Source organism: Leiobunum rupestre, chromosome 1 (assembly GCF_980474605.1).
Source record: "Leiobunum rupestre chromosome 1, qqLeiRupe1.1.hap1, whole genome shotgun sequence".
Classification (NCBI taxonomy): Eukaryota; Metazoa; Arthropoda; class Arachnida; order Opiliones; family Sclerosomatidae; genus Leiobunum; species Leiobunum rupestre.
This window is the reverse complement of record NC_143384.1, coordinates 6,362,908-6,383,719: the sequence shown is the minus strand read 5'-3', so window position 1 is coordinate 6,383,719 and position 20,812 is coordinate 6,362,908. Positions and strand designations below refer to the sequence as shown.

General features: G+C 36.5%; 1 protein-coding gene, 4 long non-coding RNA genes and 1 pseudogene across 17 annotated transcripts; 3 read left to right on the top strand and 3 right to left on the bottom strand.

The window, feature by feature from the left end:
• Window positions 1-252: 252 nt before the first annotated feature.
• LOC149960504 (uncharacterized) lies at window positions 253-2,301 on the top strand. Its single transcript, XR_016478626.1, has 7 exons — window positions 253-520; window positions 592-661; window positions 739-855; window positions 1,294-1,342; window positions 1,478-1,632; window positions 1,715-1,912; window positions 2,006-2,301. It is a non-coding gene; the product is annotated as an uncharacterized LOC149960504 (long non-coding RNA).
• Window positions 2,302-3,452: 1,151 nt separating this feature from the next.
• Window positions 3,453-4,586, top strand: LOC149960503 (uncharacterized). The gene is made up of 3 exons (XR_016478624.1): window positions 3,453-3,743; window positions 3,814-3,984; window positions 4,051-4,586. It is a non-coding gene; the product is annotated as an uncharacterized LOC149960503 (long non-coding RNA).
• Window positions 4,587-5,647: 1,061 nt separating this feature from the next.
• On the top strand, window positions 5,648-7,508 carry LOC149960502 (uncharacterized). 4 transcript variants are annotated; one of them, XR_016480813.1, is made up of 6 exons: window positions 5,648-5,890; window positions 5,961-6,052; window positions 6,144-6,188; window positions 6,300-6,488; window positions 6,549-6,684; window positions 6,747-7,508. XR_016480813.1 is itself a non-coding variant. In XM_090174469.1 (5 exons), exons 3-5 carry the CDS (start codon window positions 6,150-6,152, stop codon window positions 6,624-6,626), a joined length of 306 nt encoding a protein of 101 aa, XP_090030595.1. In that variant the 5' UTR covers window positions 5,648-5,890; window positions 5,961-6,048; window positions 6,144-6,149; the 3' UTR covers window positions 6,627-7,508. The 4 variants fall into 4 exon arrangements, 2 of the variants coding, with proteins under 2 accessions (XP_090030595.1, XP_090030590.1); XM_090174469.1 differs by having other exon boundaries at window positions 5,961-6,048; window positions 6,549-7,508; XM_090174464.1 differs by having other exon boundaries at window positions 6,549-7,508.
• On the bottom strand, window positions 6,996-9,548 carry LOC149960501 (uncharacterized). Of its 4 annotated transcripts, none has more exons than XR_016480816.1 (8): window positions 9,453-9,548; window positions 9,265-9,383; window positions 8,539-9,134; window positions 8,360-8,470; window positions 8,234-8,278; window positions 8,106-8,165; window positions 7,763-7,954; window positions 6,996-7,694 (listed from the first exon to the last, which is right to left on the bottom strand). It is a non-coding gene; the product is annotated as an uncharacterized LOC149960501 (long non-coding RNA). The 4 variants fall into 4 exon arrangements; XR_016480817.1 differs by having other exon boundaries at window positions 8,539-8,637; XR_016480818.1 differs by having other exon boundaries at window positions 8,539-8,637; window positions 9,295-9,383.
• A 1,348-nt stretch (window positions 9,549-10,896) lies between these two features.
• On the bottom strand, window positions 10,897-12,833 carry LOC149960500 (uncharacterized). Of its 7 annotated transcripts, XR_016478610.1 has the most exons (8): window positions 12,744-12,833; window positions 12,525-12,673; window positions 12,355-12,458; window positions 12,087-12,275; window positions 11,878-12,000; window positions 11,569-11,772; window positions 11,250-11,508; window positions 10,897-11,098 (listed from the first exon to the last, which is right to left on the bottom strand). It is a non-coding gene; the product is annotated as an uncharacterized LOC149960500 (long non-coding RNA). The 7 variants fall into 7 exon arrangements; XR_016478612.1 differs by having other exon boundaries at window positions 10,897-11,508; window positions 12,521-12,673; XR_016478604.1 differs by having other exon boundaries at window positions 10,897-11,508.
• Window positions 12,834-19,421: 6,588 nt separating this feature from the next.
• On the bottom strand, window positions 19,422-20,407 carry LOC149960499 (speckle-type POZ protein pseudogene; annotated as a pseudogene).
• Between the last annotated feature and the right edge of the window lie 405 nt (window positions 20,408-20,812).

The following is a 20,812-nucleotide window of genomic DNA, read 5'->3' as shown; positions in this document are numbered from 1 at the left end:
ACTGCTGAGATGACTAGATCTGGAAGAGTTTCAAAGAACCCATTAAAGTTTAAACTTTCTTTGAAACTCTTATTATAAAACGGGAAGATGTTACAGTATATTCTTAAGTGTAACTGGTAGTCCTTTTATAGTCTGTGTTGTTCCTTCTACAGTAACTGGCCACAGGTCCAGTTTAAAAAAAAAAAAATCCTTATTTCTCAGCCTGATGGGGATCTAAGCTTAGGTTCTGGCAAACATAATATAACCAGAGAGTGTAAAGTCGCTTCGCTACAGAGAGGCGCCTCTTCCTATCCCCGTAATGTTAAAATTTCGTGGTACGTTTTTTCCCCATGAGAGCGTTGAAGAAGCAGACGACGGTGTTTGCAATTCCCGGACACACGATGGCACTGTAAAATTGCTTATCAAAGAAAAATAAATTTTGCTCTCAGTAGGTTAAAGTTGAATTTAGCTCAGTCAGCTGTGATGTTGAATTATTTTAACTATTTAAGTAAAACAGTTGATTTCGTAAAAAATATAAAAAGTAAGTACAAGAAAAATCCCTCCCTATTTCATTTCAATATTAACAACTATACTTTTTTAATATATCAAAAGAAATTCGTGGAATCTAAAGTGGAATATTTTATGGGCTGGCCAAGTCTTAATTAAATATACCAAAACCATGGTAGAACATTGGTGTTTTGAATAGCAGCGGTGAATTAAATATTCTGAAATATAATTAAGAACATTTTCTTTTAGAAGGTTTGGACTTTTAATGGCTTTGAAAATTTCTAAATCTTCGTCAGTGAATTGTCCTTTACCTTGCAAAACCCAATGGTTATCATAATTGGACAAATCTTCATCATGGTCCAGGAGCTGGTACTTTAAACGAGTCTGTTTAAAATAAAGTCATCCAAATTGTCAATTCAATATGAATCTGATGGTTTTAAAAGGCTATTGACTGATGCAGCTCTGTATGCTGCCTGGTATTGTTGAGGATTTGGATGATCTCAAATAGCCTTTTAGGTTTACATAGAGCCGTGTAGCGGCCAAAGGGAGAAGCTCATAAATTACTGGATTTTCGTCTGCTAAGCAGACTATTTTCCTTGATAAGAGACCAAAGCGTCTGCTTAGCAGACGAAAATCCAGTAGTTTTAAAGCTTCTCGCTATGGCTGCTACGTGGCTCTATGTAAACCTAAAAGGCTAATTGTCTCCTTATTGGCGAATGGAACCAAAGTAGTTTTCTAAAAATCTTGACTAATTCTTCCAGTTACTAAGAACTTAAAACCAAAATTATCCTTTATATCATTCCATAGGAGTAGCAAAGACTGAATTGATAGTTTCCACCCTTCAATACAAGGTAAGGTTTTATACCTACAGTTCTGAAGCTACCATGGATTAAACCTTTCCAATTTTTCTTTCAGCATTGGTATGTGGATGGATTGATCAGTCATTTCTCTCTTACAGTGTGTTTCATTGTTTAATGTCCTGCTATTGCAGCAATCAAAAAGGCCGTTCATGTGTAAGAGGAACTCTGCTGTGTATGTGCTTTCAATTGTTAACTCTCCTAATCCCAGTGAACAGGCCATTTGAATTAGAAACACTTTGACTGCAAATTTGGGCAGCTAAACTGACTTTCATGTTAGAAAATGCTGGTAACTTGATATGTTTACGTTTCAGCTTATGTGTGCTTTGAAACTTACCAATTTCTTGGTCTATTTTGAAAAAATGTTCTAGGACTGCCCAAGAAACTAGATTGCCTTCCACTATTATGGGATACCGTTTGAAATTGTTCCTCACACTTTTCAAGAGATGTGGAGGATCAATTTCAATGAATGGCTTTTCGACTGATATCCCCATACTTTTGAACAAATTTTGATTGCCGGTTCCTTGGTCACAGACTACAGCTTTGACAATAAGGCCAATACGTTTTAGGTGAGTTACGCAATCATGAAGCAATATCTTCGAAGTCTGTTCGGGACAAGCATCTTTTGTGAGGAAGTAACCAATTGGTGGTTTGAATTTCAGTTTTATGTCATTCACCATGAACACTATTGCCTGATTTGCGTACTATTTTGACCTTCCATATGGACCGAAGTCTACGAAACCTTCAATGTTATCGTTTTCATTATTGTCAAAATGTTTAGTTGAATAGCTATAATTATGTTCAGTACAAATATTTAAATGGAATAGAATTCAATAGATAGTTCTGGTTTTAAATTCATAGGAATTGACTTTATCAACTGTAAAAAAAATTTCATTTAAAGCTAGTATTCATCATTGTGAATATTTTATATAAATTATCATTTTCTTCGTTGAATTGATTTTTGAGGGCATAATTTGGCATTTGTAGTGCTGCGTTTACCTTACACCAGATTGTAGTTGTAACATGATCTTCAGGTGCATTTTCATTTGCTACTATTTGAATTAATTATAAATGAACATTAGACAGTAAGAGACCATGGCGGGATATGTTTTTGCCTTCAGTTTACCTAGGGAAAACCGTGGTTTCATTGGAATTTTCCAAAAAAAATAGTAGGTGTAGCTAATGGTGTAAGCCTGTTTTTGGTTTTGATATTCATAAAACAATCGTCAGTGAAATGAAGACCGCAAAATACGTGGTTAAAGTGTAAGTAATCTGTAGTTTTATTTTGGAGCTTTTCACTGTTTACATTTTGCAGCCGCAATGCAGAACTATTAAGTTTTAAGAAATGTTAATGTATTAGGATAGGCTTATTAAATTAAAACGTGTATTCACCGGTCTTTATCCCTTGAAAACTTGAAAAAAAAAAGACAGACGCGTGGTTACCTTTTTATTCGATTTACAATTTTTAGCCGAACAAGACATTTCAAAATAAATTAAACTCTCAAAAATACCAAAAACACTCTTCCTTTTTTGCGTCTTCTCAAACTCTAATCTAGCGCGCGCCGGAGATACTACTAGCGCCATCAAACGCCCGGGAATTGTGGACATTCTCGGCGAATAAAATCGTACCACGGATTTTTTAAAGAGAGGCGCCTCTCTGTAGCGAAGCGACTTTACACTCTCTGATATAACTACGTAGTGCGTACCCTAGATTCGAAATCACGGCGTTTCTAGATAGCGCGTTTTTTCGTGAGGCTTTTACTGAGTTCGCGCCGGAAGTCGGAAAAATCGGGCTCCATAGCAGGGTGAGAAATAAGGAATTTCAATAGATATCTCAAGATTATATTACTCACCCTTAGTTTTCTTTCGTTTAGAAACATTTTTAGAGCTACAGGCATGATCCATTATTGTTTTAAAACAATATAACGCAAAAATTTCTGGTATCGTGAAAACCGCGAGTCAAAAACACACAGCGCCATTTTCACTAAAACTTTACATTTTAACTAGATGTCGGTAGCCCTGCCAGCTCCATGTAGGCAGTTTTTTCCGACTTCCGCCGGGAACTCAGTAAGAGCCTGCGTTACGTGAAAGGAGCTGGATTTCGAATCTAGGGTACGTAGTTATATTATCTTTGGTTCTTGCCACACGCGGCGTGACCGAGCTAGAGGCAGAGAGTGTAAAGTCGCTTTACACTCTCTGCTAGAGGTCCTTTAAGTAGACGACGCGTTTTTTCCGTAATGGCGTAATCCGGGGGCATTATTATGGTTTGGTAACGTAACGTAACTAGTTAAAGATGTCAGATGAATATTATGGCGGTAAGACGTTGAAAGAACTCTGAGAAGAGTTGGAAAAGCGAAGGGCAAAAGTTTTAAGTAGAAAAAAAATTGATCTAGTCGAACGGTAAGTGGTATTAGAGGTTTGAAATTTATATCTCAGTTCTAAGCCTTGCTTATATAATGCATTTTTACAGGACAGGCTCTTAAGTTATGACAGAAAGAGAATATTAAAGATGAGCATGTTATGGATATGCCTGGTACCTCAAATTTTATGGATATTAACGCAAATACAAACCTGCCATTTATGAATATCAAAGTTCGGGACCATCTGCTAATTATCTGACAGAAGGGACATACCAAAATTGGTAAATTCCATAATTAACCCCCCCCCCCCCACAAAATTTAATACTAAGAGTCTTACTAAATGGTAGGCGTTACAAAAATGATGCCAATAAAAGATATATGGAAGTAACTGATAATGTTGTTGGAAAATGTAGACTTTCATTGGAAAACTACGCCTTTGTTGGGGCTTCTCCTGATGGATTAATTTAATAGGAGATGATACAGTCATTGAAGTAAAATACTCGTATGCTTCATGAAACAAATGTCATAAATGACCAAACTGTTCCCTATTTGAAACTTGTCGATTAAGTTTTGATGCCAAAGCAGACGTCCGATTATTATTATGAGTTTGTGATATTGACATTCAAAGCTTTTGCTGTCATTAACGTAGAGGGAGATGAGGAATTCATAAGCGAAATGTGAGATATATCAGTGCAATGTTTTGAATATTATTTAAAGCCACCTTTAAAAAAAAATATTTTTACCCGAGATAATCTTTTTAAATATGCTATTTACTTTATACAAAAGAACTGTACATTCAAAATATATTTAAATAAAATAAAATCTGAAGTTTCCACTAATATATATAAATAAATGTGAATTAAATAAAGAATTTCAAAACCAACTAATTTTATTTATTTTACAAATTCCATCGATACTGCTGGGTATAAGGCACATTTCTTTCTTGAAAATGAAATAAAACCAAAACAATTTTTAAACTTGACGACTAAAATTCAAAACTTAAAATATGATATTATAAACATGTATTCCTCCATGCTATAAATATAACAGACATGGTTGTATATGAATATTACTAAAAGTGGAAAAGACTTCATACAAGCATGAAGACTTATCCGCAAATAAGCCACTGAAGAGTGTGAAAAGCTTTTTCTTAATGACAGGAGCGTTTACTAATACTACATTTTCTGAAATTACAAAGCATTGAGCAAACAAAACATATTTCTGAACCAAGCTGGGTTTGATATATGTATTGTAGCCCTTAAAATCTTGAGGGTTTTGCTTAAACCTATTAATCATTCAATATGAACCCGCTTACTCCCAATTTGAATTTTTGGGAAATTTAAAACCTCAACGTCCATTGGGCAACGACACTACACATACTGTAGAAGGCATACTATTGTGAAGTACAATGAATCAATGATAAAGCTTCAAGTCACTATGAAGAAAAACCTATGTAAAAATGAATTATATAATCAAGGCTTAAAACTGAGATGTAAATTTCAAACCTTTAATATGACTTACCGTTCGACTAGATCCTTTATTTCGACCTGAAACTTTGGTCCTTCGCTTTTTCAACTCTTCTCGGAGTTCTTTCAATGTTTTTTACGCCATAATATTCATCTGCCATTTTTGACTAGTTACGTATAGGCATAAAAATCTCATAGGTAACAGTAGAATGCTGTCGTGTAACTTGCAAATGAACCAGACGCCGTGGCAGACGATAGCCAGATCTCAGCCAATCAGAGCTCAAAGATTGGTTCTGCCAAGAATTTAGTGTCACCAGAGAGAATAACAACCGCTAACTCCCGCTATAGTTACGTGAAACCAAGGAGGATTATTATCCTCCTTGGCGAAACCACTCTACGGTCTCTCATTGGCCGAAGGTTCATAACGAACTGGCGATAAGCTCGGCCGTAGGCGGCAGCATTCTAGCAGAGAGTGTAAAGATTATGAGAGGCGTCTCTTCCTATTCCCGTAACGTTAAAATTTCGTACAAGATTTTGAGAGCGCGCGCCCATAGGAGAGGTTACGATACTATCCGACACACGATGTCGCTACTGGAATTTTTTTTAATTTTGTAAACATCCGGAAAGTATTTTTCATCAGTCATGACTGTTAAACATAGTTGAATTATGCTAATTTTAATTAAAAATTAATAAAATTCAATTCCATGAAAAATAAAGAAACGTAAGTACAAGAAAGCGGACTATTTATAATATTTTGATACTAAAAGAATTAATTTGTTTGATTAACCAAGGAAATTCATTGGAAATTTTATGAAAGGGCCGAGGCTTAACGAGAACAGAGCGGTATAAATTAAAATAATAATACGAGGAAACATTGAAGTTGGTAAAATGAGATTAATGTTGTATTTTTAACAGTTTCCTATCTATCTTTTCTGGGTTTTCATGTATTCATGGTTGATATCTTGCTTTTTAAGGGAACTATGTATGCAGAATTCTATGAAAAAAGATATCATGTTTTGGTATGCAGTTGCACATGGAGAATCTTCATTAGCTTTAAAATATTTCTTGTCAATTCTTTGAATGATGAATCTCTCCAAACGTCCTTTAATATTTGTCATGTGCGATAAAAGCTTAAAACTGGTGTCAAATACTTCATTTGTCTCCATTACAAATTTGAAGAAACTATCAGTTGGTACGATGAGGCTGCCGAAAGAAGAATTCTTTGCTGTTTTGAAAGCTTTAAAGTAAAAGAGCAGATTTGTTGGGTCAACAATTGGATTGTCTTTTTTGAGTTGACTTATGCAAGAAGAGCATTGAAGGTTTGAGTAGCAGCGGTGAATTAGATATCCTGAAATGTAACTAAGAACATTTTGTTTTAGCACGTTTGGACGATTTTCAAAATTGGAGAAATCTTCATCCGGTTCTGGAGCTGCAGTTTTAAAAGTGTCAATGTTTAAAATCATCAATGCAATTAGAATCCGGTGGTTTCAAGAGATTATTCACAGATGTAGCCCGGTATGCAGCTCGAAATTGTTGTGGATTCGGATGATCACGGTTGCCTCCTTTCTGTCTTATAGATCCAAGAAAATTATCTACAAAAGCTTGGCTAATCCTGTCCGTTAATAAAAACTTAAAACCAAAATTATCCTTTAGATCTTCCCAGAGGAGTAGCAAGGCTTGAATTGAAATTACCATTTTCTGAAATTTCCAATGGTGTAGAGTCTTTAAAACTGAAAATTGTTGGCACAGCGGATGGTGTGAGCCTATTTTTAGTTCTAATATTCATGGAACTGGCATCAATGAAATGATTCGCGCAAATTCTATGGTTAACGTGTAAATATTCCGTAGTTTTATTTGTAAGCCCATCATTATTTACATTTTTCAGCCACAAAATAGAACTAAAATTTATATTAAGTTAATATGCCAATAAGCCTATCTAATGAAAATGCGAATTTACCAGTCTTTTTCCTTTGGAAACTTAAAAAAAATATAAACAAGGATTTCTTGTTTTCGATATTTTACAATTTAAAACGGAACAATATACCCCAGACATACTAAATTATTTAAAAACCTTGTAAAACTAGCATTAAAAATCTGGAAAGTTTTTGCGTCTCTTTTAAACCTAACATCGAAACGCACGCGCCGTGAGAACGGCGCCACTGGTGGCGCCATCGCTCTTACGGTAGTAGTGGACATTATTGGGAAAAAAAAAGTTAGTACGCTTTTTTGAAAGAGAGACGCCTCTCATAATCTTTACACTCTCTGATTCTAGTTACCTATGAGATTTCTATGCGCATAGGCATTACAAAACCAAAATAATGCCATACACTGTTTTAATCCGAGGGAAAGAACCCTTTCAAGGGGTACTCCATTATTATAGAGAATAGATGGCGCTACATGTCAATTTTGTTCTTTTGTCTGAAACGTCGTCTGCTTTTCACAGACTTTCGCTAAATCATAGAAAAAAGCATTCTTCTTCCAACGTCAGTAACTTTCTTCCCTCAGCATTCAATTAAATATCAAGTCTACATTATGAGAAACCCATTGTTTAAATTAAAACTGTTTTTCATATTATTAATAAAAATAAAGAAACCTATGAATAAGGATCTATTTCCTTCTTCATCTGGAAGTGTTTTTAACTTTTTTTTTAAATTGTCAGCTATTTCCAAAGGGACCGATGGAAACTCGGCCAGGAACCCTGCAGTAGTAGTCTCAGTGTTATCAATGAAGCTTGTTTCTTTGGCTTTTTGAAAAAGGGAAACTCATCTTCATTTTTTTATTAAGTCTAGAAAAAAAATCCAAACATCTTGTTTTTTTTATAAAGAAAATCTTCCATCAAATTACATGTAATAAATTTATTTCCAGCCCCAAATTAATTTCACTACTAAAAGTTTCATATTTCTGTAAAATGAACAAGTTATTGGATGAAATCATACCTGAGCTGCTTTGAATTGAAAATGACCCAATGTAATGTGTGTTGTCTGATGGAGTTACACCTGTATATAACAAAAAGAAAGCACATATTTTTCTAAACATTATTGAAGATGGTACAATTTTAACTTACTTGGTGTTGGAGGACAGTCTTGAGACATTGTTGGCGAAGTCATATCTATATAAAACCAAAAAGGACAATACATTAGAAATATTTTTTCTACAATTTTTTGTAATTACATTCGCAATTAGAACTTACCCAGTATAGATATTGAAGGATATTGTTGAGGAAATGGTTAATTACTACAAGATTCATTAAATGGCGTGTTGAATTGTGAAATTGAAGAAGAACCACGCGAATTAGGTGCGCCTGTAAGAAATGTTGAAAGTTCATCCTTTAAATTATAACTTTAAAATATTTTTTTAACAAGTTCATACATTTAGTAAGGATTTAGTTCCGGAGTAGTTGGAATTGACACATGAGTTGAGTTATTGAACTGATCATATTGATAAAATGTTGAATTACTTCGAGGATCACTAAATTAAATGTTGAATTGTGAAACTACTGGCAAATCATGAGAAGTAAATAATATACACCTATCAAAAAATGATGGGAGTCCATCTAAAATAATTATTACTTAAATCACGGGTAGAAACTAGTCGAGAAATTCAAGTTAAAACTCACAAATCCAAACGAATGAAATTTAAAAAAAAAATAGATTAAGAGTTTGTGTTCCTGGTTGGGTTGCTAAAAACCTTTATTCATAATACCTTGAATTTGCTCCTAAAAATTGTTTCAAACGGATCACATAAATTGTGTTCCTTCTTACATAAACCAACTCTCATTCGGTGGTTTGACTAAACCATCATATTCATTTTGTACGTGAGTTTAAAGCTTACCATGGAGATAACGTAAGAAAAGAATAATGATAATAATAATCAGCGAGGCTTAATACCCAAGACACCACCAATTAGTGTCGAATCTTTCAAATATGATTCCTTTAAAAATCCCAGAATTGCGGAAATAAATGATCCTGTGTAACATAAGGGATCATATGTTTATTCAGATAAAATATTTAAATATAATGTTAATAGCAAATAAGATTTGAATCCAAAATTACAAGGAAACAGATTAGGGAAGAAGAAAATGAAAAAGATTATTACATAGAACTGATATGTAAAATGATTTTTTACACAAAATGAGTTCCTACGAATCCTATGCTCGAGTTTTAACAGTTCCTAAACCTCGGTCTTGCTGAAAGCCTTTCAGTATTAATGATTTCCTAAATGTCAAAGATATATATGTAATTGTAAAATGTTTATTATGTTCCTTTTTTTTAATAAAATATTACCTTTTTTATTCGTTGTATATTTTTTCATTAAACAAAATAAGCAAACATTTAATTTTAAAGTTTATTCCCAGTACATACGAACTTATTTAGGAGACGCCATATTTACGAGCAGTGCTTCCACTTTGGGAAATTTTAAATTCCATTTTCTATATTTCGGCCAAGGCCACCAATGTTAGAAATTCCCTCAAAATTTCCCTATCGATTTCTAACATAATTACGGAGAGTGTAAAGATTATGAGAAGCGTCTTTCTTTCAAAAAAGCATACTAACTTATTTTTTTGCAAAAATGTCAACTACTACCCAAGGTACGTAAAAAAAAGGGAACTATACACTACTACGGTCGTAAGTGTGATCACCTTTCTCCATGGTGTGATGGCGCCCATCGAGATAGAAAAGAAATAGAGGGGGAAAGGTTCCCGCTTTAAGGCACCCCTGTTTTTGACCACCACTCCAACCCCCCCCCCCCCCCCCCGCGCATATATGAAAGCGGAGATGGGCAGAATTTGCAACGCCATCTATCGATTGGCAGAATAACTAGTATTAGGCGGAGATTTCTATATTCAATTAAATATTTAATTACGACTTGTCACTTTAATAATACTTGTCTTTCCTTTGTTTGCATCAAATGACAGTTGATTTTCAAAAATGCGTAATGTATTTCATTTCACCGCGCGTCGATGGCGCCACGTAATCTGCCGATCCCAAGTATTTTTCTCTACAACCTTAGCGAAAAGTGGGTTGGCCGAGGGGTTGGCACTCGCGGTGACAACTTCGCTAGAGGGGGTCAGAATGAAGTTTTAAATGTTTTTGGTGTATATACAATTATAGTGCCTATATTTCCTTTTTATCTCTATGATGGCGCTACCAGTGGCTCCGGTCTCACAGCGCGCGCGTTTCGATGTTAGGTTTAAAAGAGAAGCAAAAACTTTCCAGATTTTTAATGCTAGTTTCACAAGGTTTTTATATAGTTTAGTATGCCTGGGTTCCGTTTTAAATTGTAAAACATCGAAAACCAGAAATTCTCGTTTATCTTTTTTTTTAGTTCCCAAAGGAAATAGACTGGTAACTTAGCATTTTCATTAGATAGGCTTATTGGTATATTAACTCGATCTACATTTTAATTCCATTTTGTGGCTGAAAAAAAATTTAAATAATGATGGACCTACAAATAAAACTGCGGATTATTTACACGTTAACCATAGAATTTGCGCGATAGCAGTTTTATGAATATTAGAACTAAAAATAGGCTCACACCATCTGCTGTTCCAACATTTTTCAGTCTTAATGACTACATCATTGGATATTTCAGAAAATGGTAATTCAAAAGAGACTTTGTATCTCTGATAGCTATCGGATTTTAATTGATAAAACATTACAAGGCCTACAGCGAATCAAAATGGAAAAATAATTTTGGATTTAAACCCGGATTTTATAGAGACAGCTAAACGCGTACAACTAGATCACAGTTATAGCTTTTGCAATCCAACCAAAATAATCAATCCAAACAACACCTACGTAATAATCAACCACAATGAATATGGTATGATAAATATTATTTTTTAATTAAGGGCTTTTCAAATTATTTACAGCACATCTAAATGTAGAAGCCGAAGGTGAAGTTTCAGTGAAGCAAAGCAATAATCAGGCTGTCCAAGTAAAAGGATTGAAAACAAAAAGAGAGTCAAGACTTATTAGAAAAATACAATAAGCAAAATGCCAAAATTCAAAGAATGAAGAAACAAATAAGAAGCTTAAAAGAAAAACTGGCAGACAGTGAAAAGATTCGAGATTCTTAACTGGTTTTTCGAAAGAACTCTTCGATTCAGATTTGAAACTTTGACAAAGAAATAAAAAGGGAAGGAGGAATTCCACAAAGCTTAAGAAATGGTCACTTTCTCTATTCTATTATAAGCCCCAAGCATATAGGATTTGGCAAGCTGTGTTACGTCGTCCAACGAAAAGGACCTTGGAGAAAGGGCTTTGTCGCATGAAAATTGCTCTTGGTTTTAATCATTAAACATTCGAAGCCTTGAAGATGAAATTCCAGAATAAGAAACTAAGTGAAAAAGTGGTTTTAGTTTCTTTTTAATGAAATGAGCTTAAAAGAAAAACTCACCCTTGACCAATTCAATGAAATTATCGAAGGCTTTGTTGATTATGGGCCACATGGAAGAACCAAGCAGTACGCAAATCAGGCCCTTGTCTTCATGGCTAAAGGCATAAAACTCAAATGGAAACAAAACCAATTGGTTACTTCCTCACTAAGGATGCTTGCTCTGGGCAGACTTTGGAACTGCTCCTTAAAGAATGCATAAAACACCTTGAAAATAATGGCCTACTTGTCAAAGCCATAGTTTGCGACCAAGGAACAGGCAACCAAAATATCTATTTAAAAATCTCAGAATAACCACGGGAAAAGCCTTACATTGAAATTGATGGCAGGAAAATGTATTTCTTCTTTGATCCGCCTCATCTTTTAAAAAGCGTTAGAAACAATTTCCAAAAATATACAATTATGGTGGAAGGCAACTTAGTTTATTGGAAGGACCTAGAATATTTTTATTGAGTTAGACCAAAAAAAAATTGGAAAGTTCCGCGGTGCTCATAAGTTAAAATACAAAAATGTCAAGATACTGGCATTTTCCAACATGAAAGTTAGCTTAGCAGCCCAAGTTTTCAGCCGAAGTGTTTCCAGCTGTATCCAAACAGCGTTCATTGGGATTAGGAGACCTGACATTAAATAGCACATTCACCGCTGAGTTCCTTCTCCACATGAAGGATCTTTTTGATTTATTCAACAGTAGGACCCTTAATAATGAAACGCTGTGTAAGAGAGGAATGAGTATTTGACACCAGTTTTAAGCTTTTATCGAAGAATTGACAAGAAATGGTTTAAAGCTACCGAAGATTCTCCATGTACAACTGCATACCAAAACATGATATCTTTTTTCATATAATTCTGCATACATAGTTCCCTTAAAAAAACAAGATCTCAACCATGAATACCTGAAAACCCAGAAAAGATTAGATAGGAACCTGTTAAAAATGCAACATTAATCTAATTTTACCTACTTTAATGTTTCCTCGTATTTTTTTAATTTATTCCTCTCTAATTTATATTAATTACATCTTGGATTAATAATATTTTGATTACATCATATTTTTAATTTATCGTGTCCTCCTTAAGCCTCGGCCATTTCATAAAATTTTCAATGAATTTCCTTGGTTAATCAACCAAATTAATTATTTTCGTGTTAAAATAATATAAATAGTCCGCTTTCTTGTACTTACTTTTCTTTATTTTTCATGGAATTGAATTTTATTAATTTTAAATTAGCATAATTCAACTATGTTCAACAGCCATGACTGATGAAAAATATTTTCCGGATGTTTACAAAATTCAAATATTTTCCAGTAGCAGCGGTGCCAGATCAAAAATCTACAATTATCGTATCTAGGACAAAAAATTATCGATTTTCCTGGAAAATTATCGTACATTTCTTTTTAGCGCTAAATTTTAATTCATACATAAATGCGTTGAATTTAGATGATTTATTTAAAGCACTACAGGAGTTTTATTTCAGGGAAATAAACAAAATGTCTATTATCATTATTAACTGAACTTAATGTTTAAAAATGTATTGAAAATGCGGTAATAGCTAGGAGTAATAAACGCAAACTCAGGACTACGCGTACAGAAAATGTATATCATTCATTTTTAAGTAGAAAAGTTATATAAATTAATAATAAAATATAAATCGTTCTTAGGTTTTTAAAAATTTTTAAAGATTATCGTACATTATAGTACGTTGAGGCAGAATTATCGAAATAATGGTACGATATCGTACGCCATGAAAATTATAGTACGCCCTGAAAATTTTGATTAAATTATCGCACTGTGCGATAATTATCGTACGTCTGGCAACGCTGTCCAGTAGCGACATCGTGTGTCGGCTAGTATCGTAACCGGTTCAAAGGTTTTTATTCGTAACAGGGCGGCTCCAATGGGAGCTCAGCATTAATTATACAATAATACACCAGTATGGGCCACGGCCAACTTTGATCTCTCGCGCTTCAGCAGCCATCTCATTCGTTGACGTTTCTGTGTTAACCTATGGGCAAAAGATGTGTATGACGTGAACGCCCCTAGCGGATTATTATTTTTAAAATAGCTTTTACATTGAAGCCAATATGCAAACCGAGCGTGGCGCTGAACTCACTCCTACACGTTATAGCTAGGAGCAACAAACACAACACCCTAGTGGGAAATTGTCTCCCAACCCCACCCCCCCCCCCTCCCGCTCGTAAAACGTTAAGCGTAAATTAGGCTCGTGACGCTCGTCCAATGAAATTCGTACACAACCCTTCGTTAGCGTGTTTAAAGGCTAGCTGCGTTCTCCTTGTGTTTGTTGCTCCTAGGTTATAGTACAGTTTATAGGGGGGGGGGGGGGAATCCTTGCTCGCGGAATTTCGACGAATGTGTTGGCCGCTGTAGCCTATTTTCTATCTCTATGGCTGTAGCGCGAACAGCGCGTGATCAAAGTCAAATCTTGACACTCTCTGCTATAGGTATACAAACGCACGAGCTAAGTCTACATTCGAATTCCGGAAAAACGAAAATGAAATCAACAAGAAGTATTACACGATACAGAATAGGCGCTTAAATAACTCATTATCCCAGGAAATCACCCAGAAGTAATATTTCCGAGAGAATGATTTGTTGAAGCGTTTAATTACAGACAAATATTTAAAAGCGTCTATTTTAGCAACAAGAGTCCAAAAAAGTATTAAAAAAAAAGTACTCAAGTTGAAGAAAAGAATAGACTATATTTATTTTCAATGAACTATTCGCGACCGAAACGAGTCTAGGTGGCGTAACGGCATTAGCTTCTCCGAGGTAGCGCCTATGATCTAGCGTCTGCTACAGATAAATTAAAAAGTCGTAAGAACGTTTTTTCTTAAATAAACTTATAAAAATATAAGCAAACGATGCAAAAAAAATTATATTAAAATGTAAGTATCATTTTTTGTGAACTAAAATTGACGAATAACGATGAGGAAAAACTAATAGCGTCTTTTTTAGCCGCTACCTATCTAGGTTTCAATGGCGAACCAAAGGGGGCGTAGCGATAGTTTTCGGTCGCGAATACGATATTTTCATTCTTAAACTTCTTTGCGAGTAGCCGAGCCTCTCCGAGCGTTTATTTCCAGTTTGGGAGTCCATTCTAATCGAAATAAAGATAAAATAACCCGAAAAAAATAAACTACGAGTAATTTTAAGACCGAGTAATTGCACAAAAAAAAACGAATTACAAATCCAACGCCGTTGGCCGAGGTTTAAAGGGAATATAACCTACAAAGCAATCTTTATGGAAAACCCCTTCAGTTTTTCAAATGTCCCTGTACAGTGGTGAGAAACATTTTTAAAGCCAAAGGCGAGAGCGGCCAGAGCTGCAAGCGTCGCGTTGGTGTTCCACACCAAATACCTGAGGTTATATTCCCTTTAAGGAATAAAATTTATAATTATTCAGAAACTCGGTGTGAAAACGAAACAACAAAAGAGTGCGGCTCCAAATAAACTCTTTAAATCGACAGCAGCTACAGATTAACGTTTTAAACTCGATATACCAAAACTAAGAAAATAATTATTAACCACGCAAATTTATTTTAACGTGGTATAGATGGAGCCAGGCGCGCCGTCAATGATAATTACGAGGAGAGCAGCCGAGCGGTGTCCGCTCCGAAACCGAGAGTATGTTTTTTTCGCCTCCGTCGTTGTAAAAAATGCCTCCCCCCCCTGAATTTGAAATATAAGTCAGCGTGTAGAAGTGAGAACCTTTGTCGCCAGGCCAGTCGCCTCAATTTCGCTAGGGAACGTATCTTAATTCACTCTTTATAATTTTCCAACTTCACCTGAAAAACCCCATTCGGTCTCGTAATTTACTATTACTCGAATTAAAGTTTGGCAGTGGTTGGTGTATTTTTTATTCATTTTTGTTTTTGGTTTCCATACAATAGTAGTAGGTGTTTAATTGCAAAACTATTTAACTTTAGTGATATAAGTTAAGAGCAGAGTTTTGCCCCCCCCCCCTCCCCCTCGCCAGGATGTCGGACAAAAGAGATGTCAGGACTGATCTCATTGAGAATCGTAAGTTAAATTTTAATTAAAATAATACGTGCTTTGTGACTATTTTTTTTTAAATAAAAACAAAAGCGTCCTTTCTGGAGATTCGAATATCCCTCCCTCACCATTCCCCCTACCCCGAAGAAGTACGTCGAACGCGCGTGTCAAACTATTATTGTCGTCCCTACTTTTAAACCCGAATTAAACTTTTATCTGATCCATTTTCCAGTGTGCTCGCAAAAGACAGCGCCGGATCAATTCGATGTGCGCCTGATGCGTGGGGATGCAGGGCCTAAAGAGGAGGCGGAGGAAGAAGAAGCGGAAATCTCCAGTGAAGACGGTCTTCACTCGAATGAGGAAAGTAAGCAATACGAAGCGCAAGGAGCAAGGCCAAAGATAAGGATCCCAAGGGCAAAAGCCGAATCCCCTCCGGAATTTTGGGACCCCGTTTTACCTATTCCACCACCGTCTTCATTCATATGTATGGAGGAAAGACGTTGGAGAGCGCGTGAAGAACGAACCAAAGAAAAAAGGCTCCCGATATACAGAGGACCCCTACAGCCCACCGCCGAAGAGACAGCGCCGAATCAATTCCATGTGCGCCTGATGCGTGGGGCTGCAGGGCCTTGGGAAGAGGCGGAGGAAGAAAAAGCGGAAATCTACAGTAAAGACGGTGTTCATTCCAATGAGGAAAGGAAACAATACGAAGCGCAAGGAGCAAGGCCAAAGATAAGGATCCCAAGGGCAAAAGCCGAGTCCCCTCCGGAATTTTGGGACCCCGTTTTACCTATTCGACCACCGTCTTCATTTATATGTATGAAGGAAGGACGTTGGAGAGCGCGGGAAGAACGAACCAAAGAAAAAAATGCTCCCGATATACAGAGGACCGAAGAAGTATAGCTTATGAGTTATCACGCCAAGAAAGAGAAAATGCGCTAGAGAATCATGATCCAGTTGAAGGAGGACAATCGAAGGCCAAGAACCATTAGCCGGAAAACCCCCTCCCACTTCCGTTACGTTAATAGGAGTTTCTACGAAATAAACCAATAAAAAATTAAAAGTGTAATATGTTTTTCTCTGGTTTTTTTTAGTACTTTATTGGCACGCGCGGTTCGCACGCGGCTTGGCTTTTAAATTCTGTTTCATTTTTTATCTGCATGTGTATTACTACTATAGTTCTAACACTGTGTGCACGTTTTAGCTCTGTCAGATAAACAGGGGGCGCGCAACAGCCTCCCCCCCCCCCCATTAAAACCCGGACATTTTTTTTCGTATAACTTGGAGTGGCCGAAATGCTCCGAAAATTTTCAAGACTCGTTGTGCTTCCACAATTCGGCGAAATTTCATCACTACTCTGGTTAAAACGCGTTCCTCCGTCGGTGCTTTCAAAAACAAATTAGACAAACATGTTTATGGGCTGGGTTTGAACTTAAACGGTGTACTTCTTTCATTGTACCTCATTGTAACCATTGTTTTAAATGTATTTCTTTGTCGCTGATGCTGGCCCAATAAGCGTCCACGCTTGTATATATTCCAGTTCAATAAATTCTATTCTATTCTAAAGCTGACGTTCGTTTTTGCCTTACGCAGAGTACGAAAGAAAGTTCGCAAAAAAAATTCTGGAGAATGCGGTATTAATAGACTAGGTTCCTATTGGATTTGAGAAACGGGACCCAAACTTAGAATACCGATAAAGGAGCGGCTGAAGTCTGACCTTATGCTTAACTCTTTTAACACGCGCCGAGGCTTATTGAGCGTATGCAAATTTTCTTCGTAGTTCCTATGGGGTTTGAGATACGGAGCTCAAACTTAGAATACATATAAAGATGTTTACGGTTCGTCTGACGCTATAGGCTTAACCATTTTGACACGTGCCAAAGCTGATTAGGGAAAAATTAATTTCACCTCATCGATGCGGAACTAATAATACGGCCTTGGCCGTATTGTTTTTTTTTTTTTACGACGTTACTAGCGCTGGATATTTGAAAAGAACATTTTTGGGTTGCGCTATAACGAAAGCTATCGATATAAGCATTATTAGTATAAGAGATAATATAAATATAAATGATTGATTAACGATTAAAGTTATCCCGTTTTCACCCACTTGCCCTCGGATAATGTCTTTATACCGATCATCGCGGTCAGTTTGCCTGTCACGAGACTGGTCCATCGTATTTTAAAGCGACTAATCTATTAAGCCACGGTTCGTTTATCAATCTTTGGTATCCTCGTAATTCCGTGTTAATATAGCTATCTCTAGCGAACACCATACAAAAAATGGCTGCAAAGAATATAAGTACAGCCATGATATACCACATATCGAAAGCTTCTACCTCTAGTTTGCGTAGAATAGACGAGAAGAAATTAAACTCGCTGTTCGACTCGATACCGACCGATGTCCTTAGAGCGGTCGTACGTCGGAAGCTACCCCGACTATCAAAAATAAGACGCAAAGTGGTCGTACAAATTCCGAAAAATATCGAAAAAGCTATTCGTGAAATAAAATTAATCGACGAACCAAATATGGAGCGTCGTTCGGAAATATTTATAGGTTACTGTCGTCTGAAACAGTATTCGTACAATACTACGATCAAATATTTTAACGCGCTTAAAAAAAGGGGTCTTTTCGGACCGTCGGTTAATATTAAACCCGATAAATTGGCGTTCATAGATTCCGGTAAAACCCACACGCGCGTAGTGAGCATGCGAAATTTCGTGACGCTATCTAAATATTTACACGACCGTTGGTCCGAATATACAGCTCCGATTCTAATTGCCTTTTATACCGGACTCAGAACATCGGAGATACTAAGATTTACAACTTATACGCTTTATCAACTAAAAACTCGCCAAATAACGGTTAGTAGCGTCAAACGAAAACAAACCTTAATGAGTGAGGATAGCGAACCGACATTTTGGGAACCAATTTATAATACCAGACTATGCTCGTTCGTGCATCGCTTATTAGATTTGTATAAAACTCAATACGATTCGTTTAAAAAAACCACCACAAACGTTCCGCTGTTTTATATCACGCCAAAGACGTTGGTCAATCGCTTGCGAAACTCGTTCTATAGAGCGACGGGACATTTACCACCCAATGGTTTCGGAATCCATTCTTGTAGAAACATGATGTCTAGCCTAATGGCTCAATGCTCTGACAATTTGAGCGCCATTCAAACCTTTTTACAGCATAAAAATATAGAAACAACCAGAAAATACGTTAAAGCTGATTTTACTTATACTACGAACGAATTTAATCGACTTACTAACTACGAATTAGCCAATGTCAAAAATAACTTGAGTCGATAAATTAAGATATTGCTATAATAAAGATTGGAGATGAAAAAAAAACCAGTTTTTTCCAGTTCGGAGAACTGTTTTTGTTATATTATATGACCATTTATTAAAACTTGAAAATTAATTTTCTCTTCATTCAAACATAGTTGTCAATCTTAACAAGTGACTTTAATACAAAAGATTTTTTACGGATCACCCAACAACAAACTATCATTTACTTACGTTTTTTTACGAACGACCCCCAAAATGAACTTCCCGTAGCGCACGCGCAGCATTGCGCACCAATGAGACACTTGAGAGAAAATGAATGCCTGGCGTTATTTATTAAATTATAAATCGTGAAAATTCTAGCATTTTTTTTCGTTGCCTGAAGAATTTTTAACGCTTCTATTTTTGGGGGGAAAGCGAATTTTAACTCGGATTGAAACAGTATACTCGTTTTAAAATTAAATTAAAACCACACTGAACAGCTTTTAGGCGTTAAAGAAACAAAATTTTATTTCATCAAAATGTATTATTACCCTCGACAGAGTTTCTCTTTCTCATTACCTCGGACGCGCGCGCGTTTGCGTACAGTCTCTGAGTCGAGCTTTCAGTCGATCTGCCCTATTTGCCAACACGAGTCCGCAGTTTCAATGGATAGATGAGCGGAAATGGCTTTTTCGCATAGAGCTTTCAAACGTTCTAGCCCGTATTGGTCCGCCACAATCACTAAATCATTTGGCATTTTTTCCAAGTTGGGAGCTTTTCCCGTGTAGATAAATTCCAACATTTCTTTTATAACTTCAGGATTTACGTCGGCGATAATTTCCACGCGAATTTCCTTCTTTCGTTCCGTATCGCGTTCAAACGAGGCAGCGAACACCGGGGAATGCGCGGCCAAAATAGCTTTATGAGCGTGAAACTCGCGTCCATTCACGTTTAGAACGAGGTCACTGAAATGGCGACTTTCTAAAAGAAGTCTCATATCCTCGGAGACGCGCGATTCGGGAACTTTAAACCGCGTGGCGTTGTTTCGACCTGAGGTGGTGACGCTATCGCCTGCCGTGGCTAGTTTGCAATGAAGAGTTAACGTATCGTCCTTAAGTAATCCATTAGATTTATCTAGAAGAAAATCTCGGCGCACGAACTTTCGGTATCCCCAATCTTTTCCCGTGAAAAACCAAAAAACTCGAGAACTTTCCTGGGTATAAATTGGTTCTCCTTTAGCGTTCAAAATTGATAATTTAAACGACGCCATAACGGCACTCTTATTGCTAGATACCAGAAATAAATACAAGGAAACGAAATCCTTGTTTTCTTCGTCGACACCCTCGGGATAAACGCGTAGAGCCCATTTTGACTGATCCTTGGGGCTGGCTGAGAATGAACAACTCGCCAACCAAATACCCGGCTTTTCTCGACAAAAACTGAAATTGTTTATAGTCCAAGTAAAAGACTGTTTGATAAGAATTGATCGGGTATCGCACCAACTGTCGGCGGTTGGGGTGCTAGATTCGCTGACGGGTAAAGGCATCGCCGATTCGCCCATAGCGGTTGATAGGGTTGGGGAATCAAAATAGATGTAGTTTTGTTCAATAAATTTAACTCAAAAAATGTAGGTTTAAAATATTGCTGTTACTTCACGGAACATAGCTTTATAAGTATAATCGTAGTGTTGCGTCTCGAATCTCTTAAGTGATCATTTCTCCCCCCCCCCTCCCCTCTAATCGCGACCGCAGTGTGACGAATTATAAACTATTATTGGGTTGCGGAACGCGAGGATCCCGTGGGCGTCAATGATCCACTCCACCGCCCCCCCCCCCCTTCCCTTCCTCGGGCATCGAGCAAAAAGATACAAAGAGATAGTTCACTAAATTCAGGATGTTTCAAAATGTTATGCCAAAATTTTAAAGAGTTATAGGGGGTGAGTTGAGAAGTCTACTTGTTTGTCTTT

Coding starts and splice junctions, on each gene's coding strand:
- LOC149960502 (XM_090174469.1), top strand. CDS start 6,150: ATGTATGCAGAATTCTATGAAAAAAGATATCATGTTTTG. Junction 6,189..6,299: donor AAAAAAGATATCATGTTTTG/GTATGCAGTTGC, acceptor GTGCGATAAAAG/CTTAAAACTGGTGTCAAATA. Junction 6,489..6,548: donor ATGCAAGAAGAGCATTGAAG/GTTTGAGTAGCA, acceptor ATTTTGTTTTAG/CACGTTTGGACGATTTTCAA.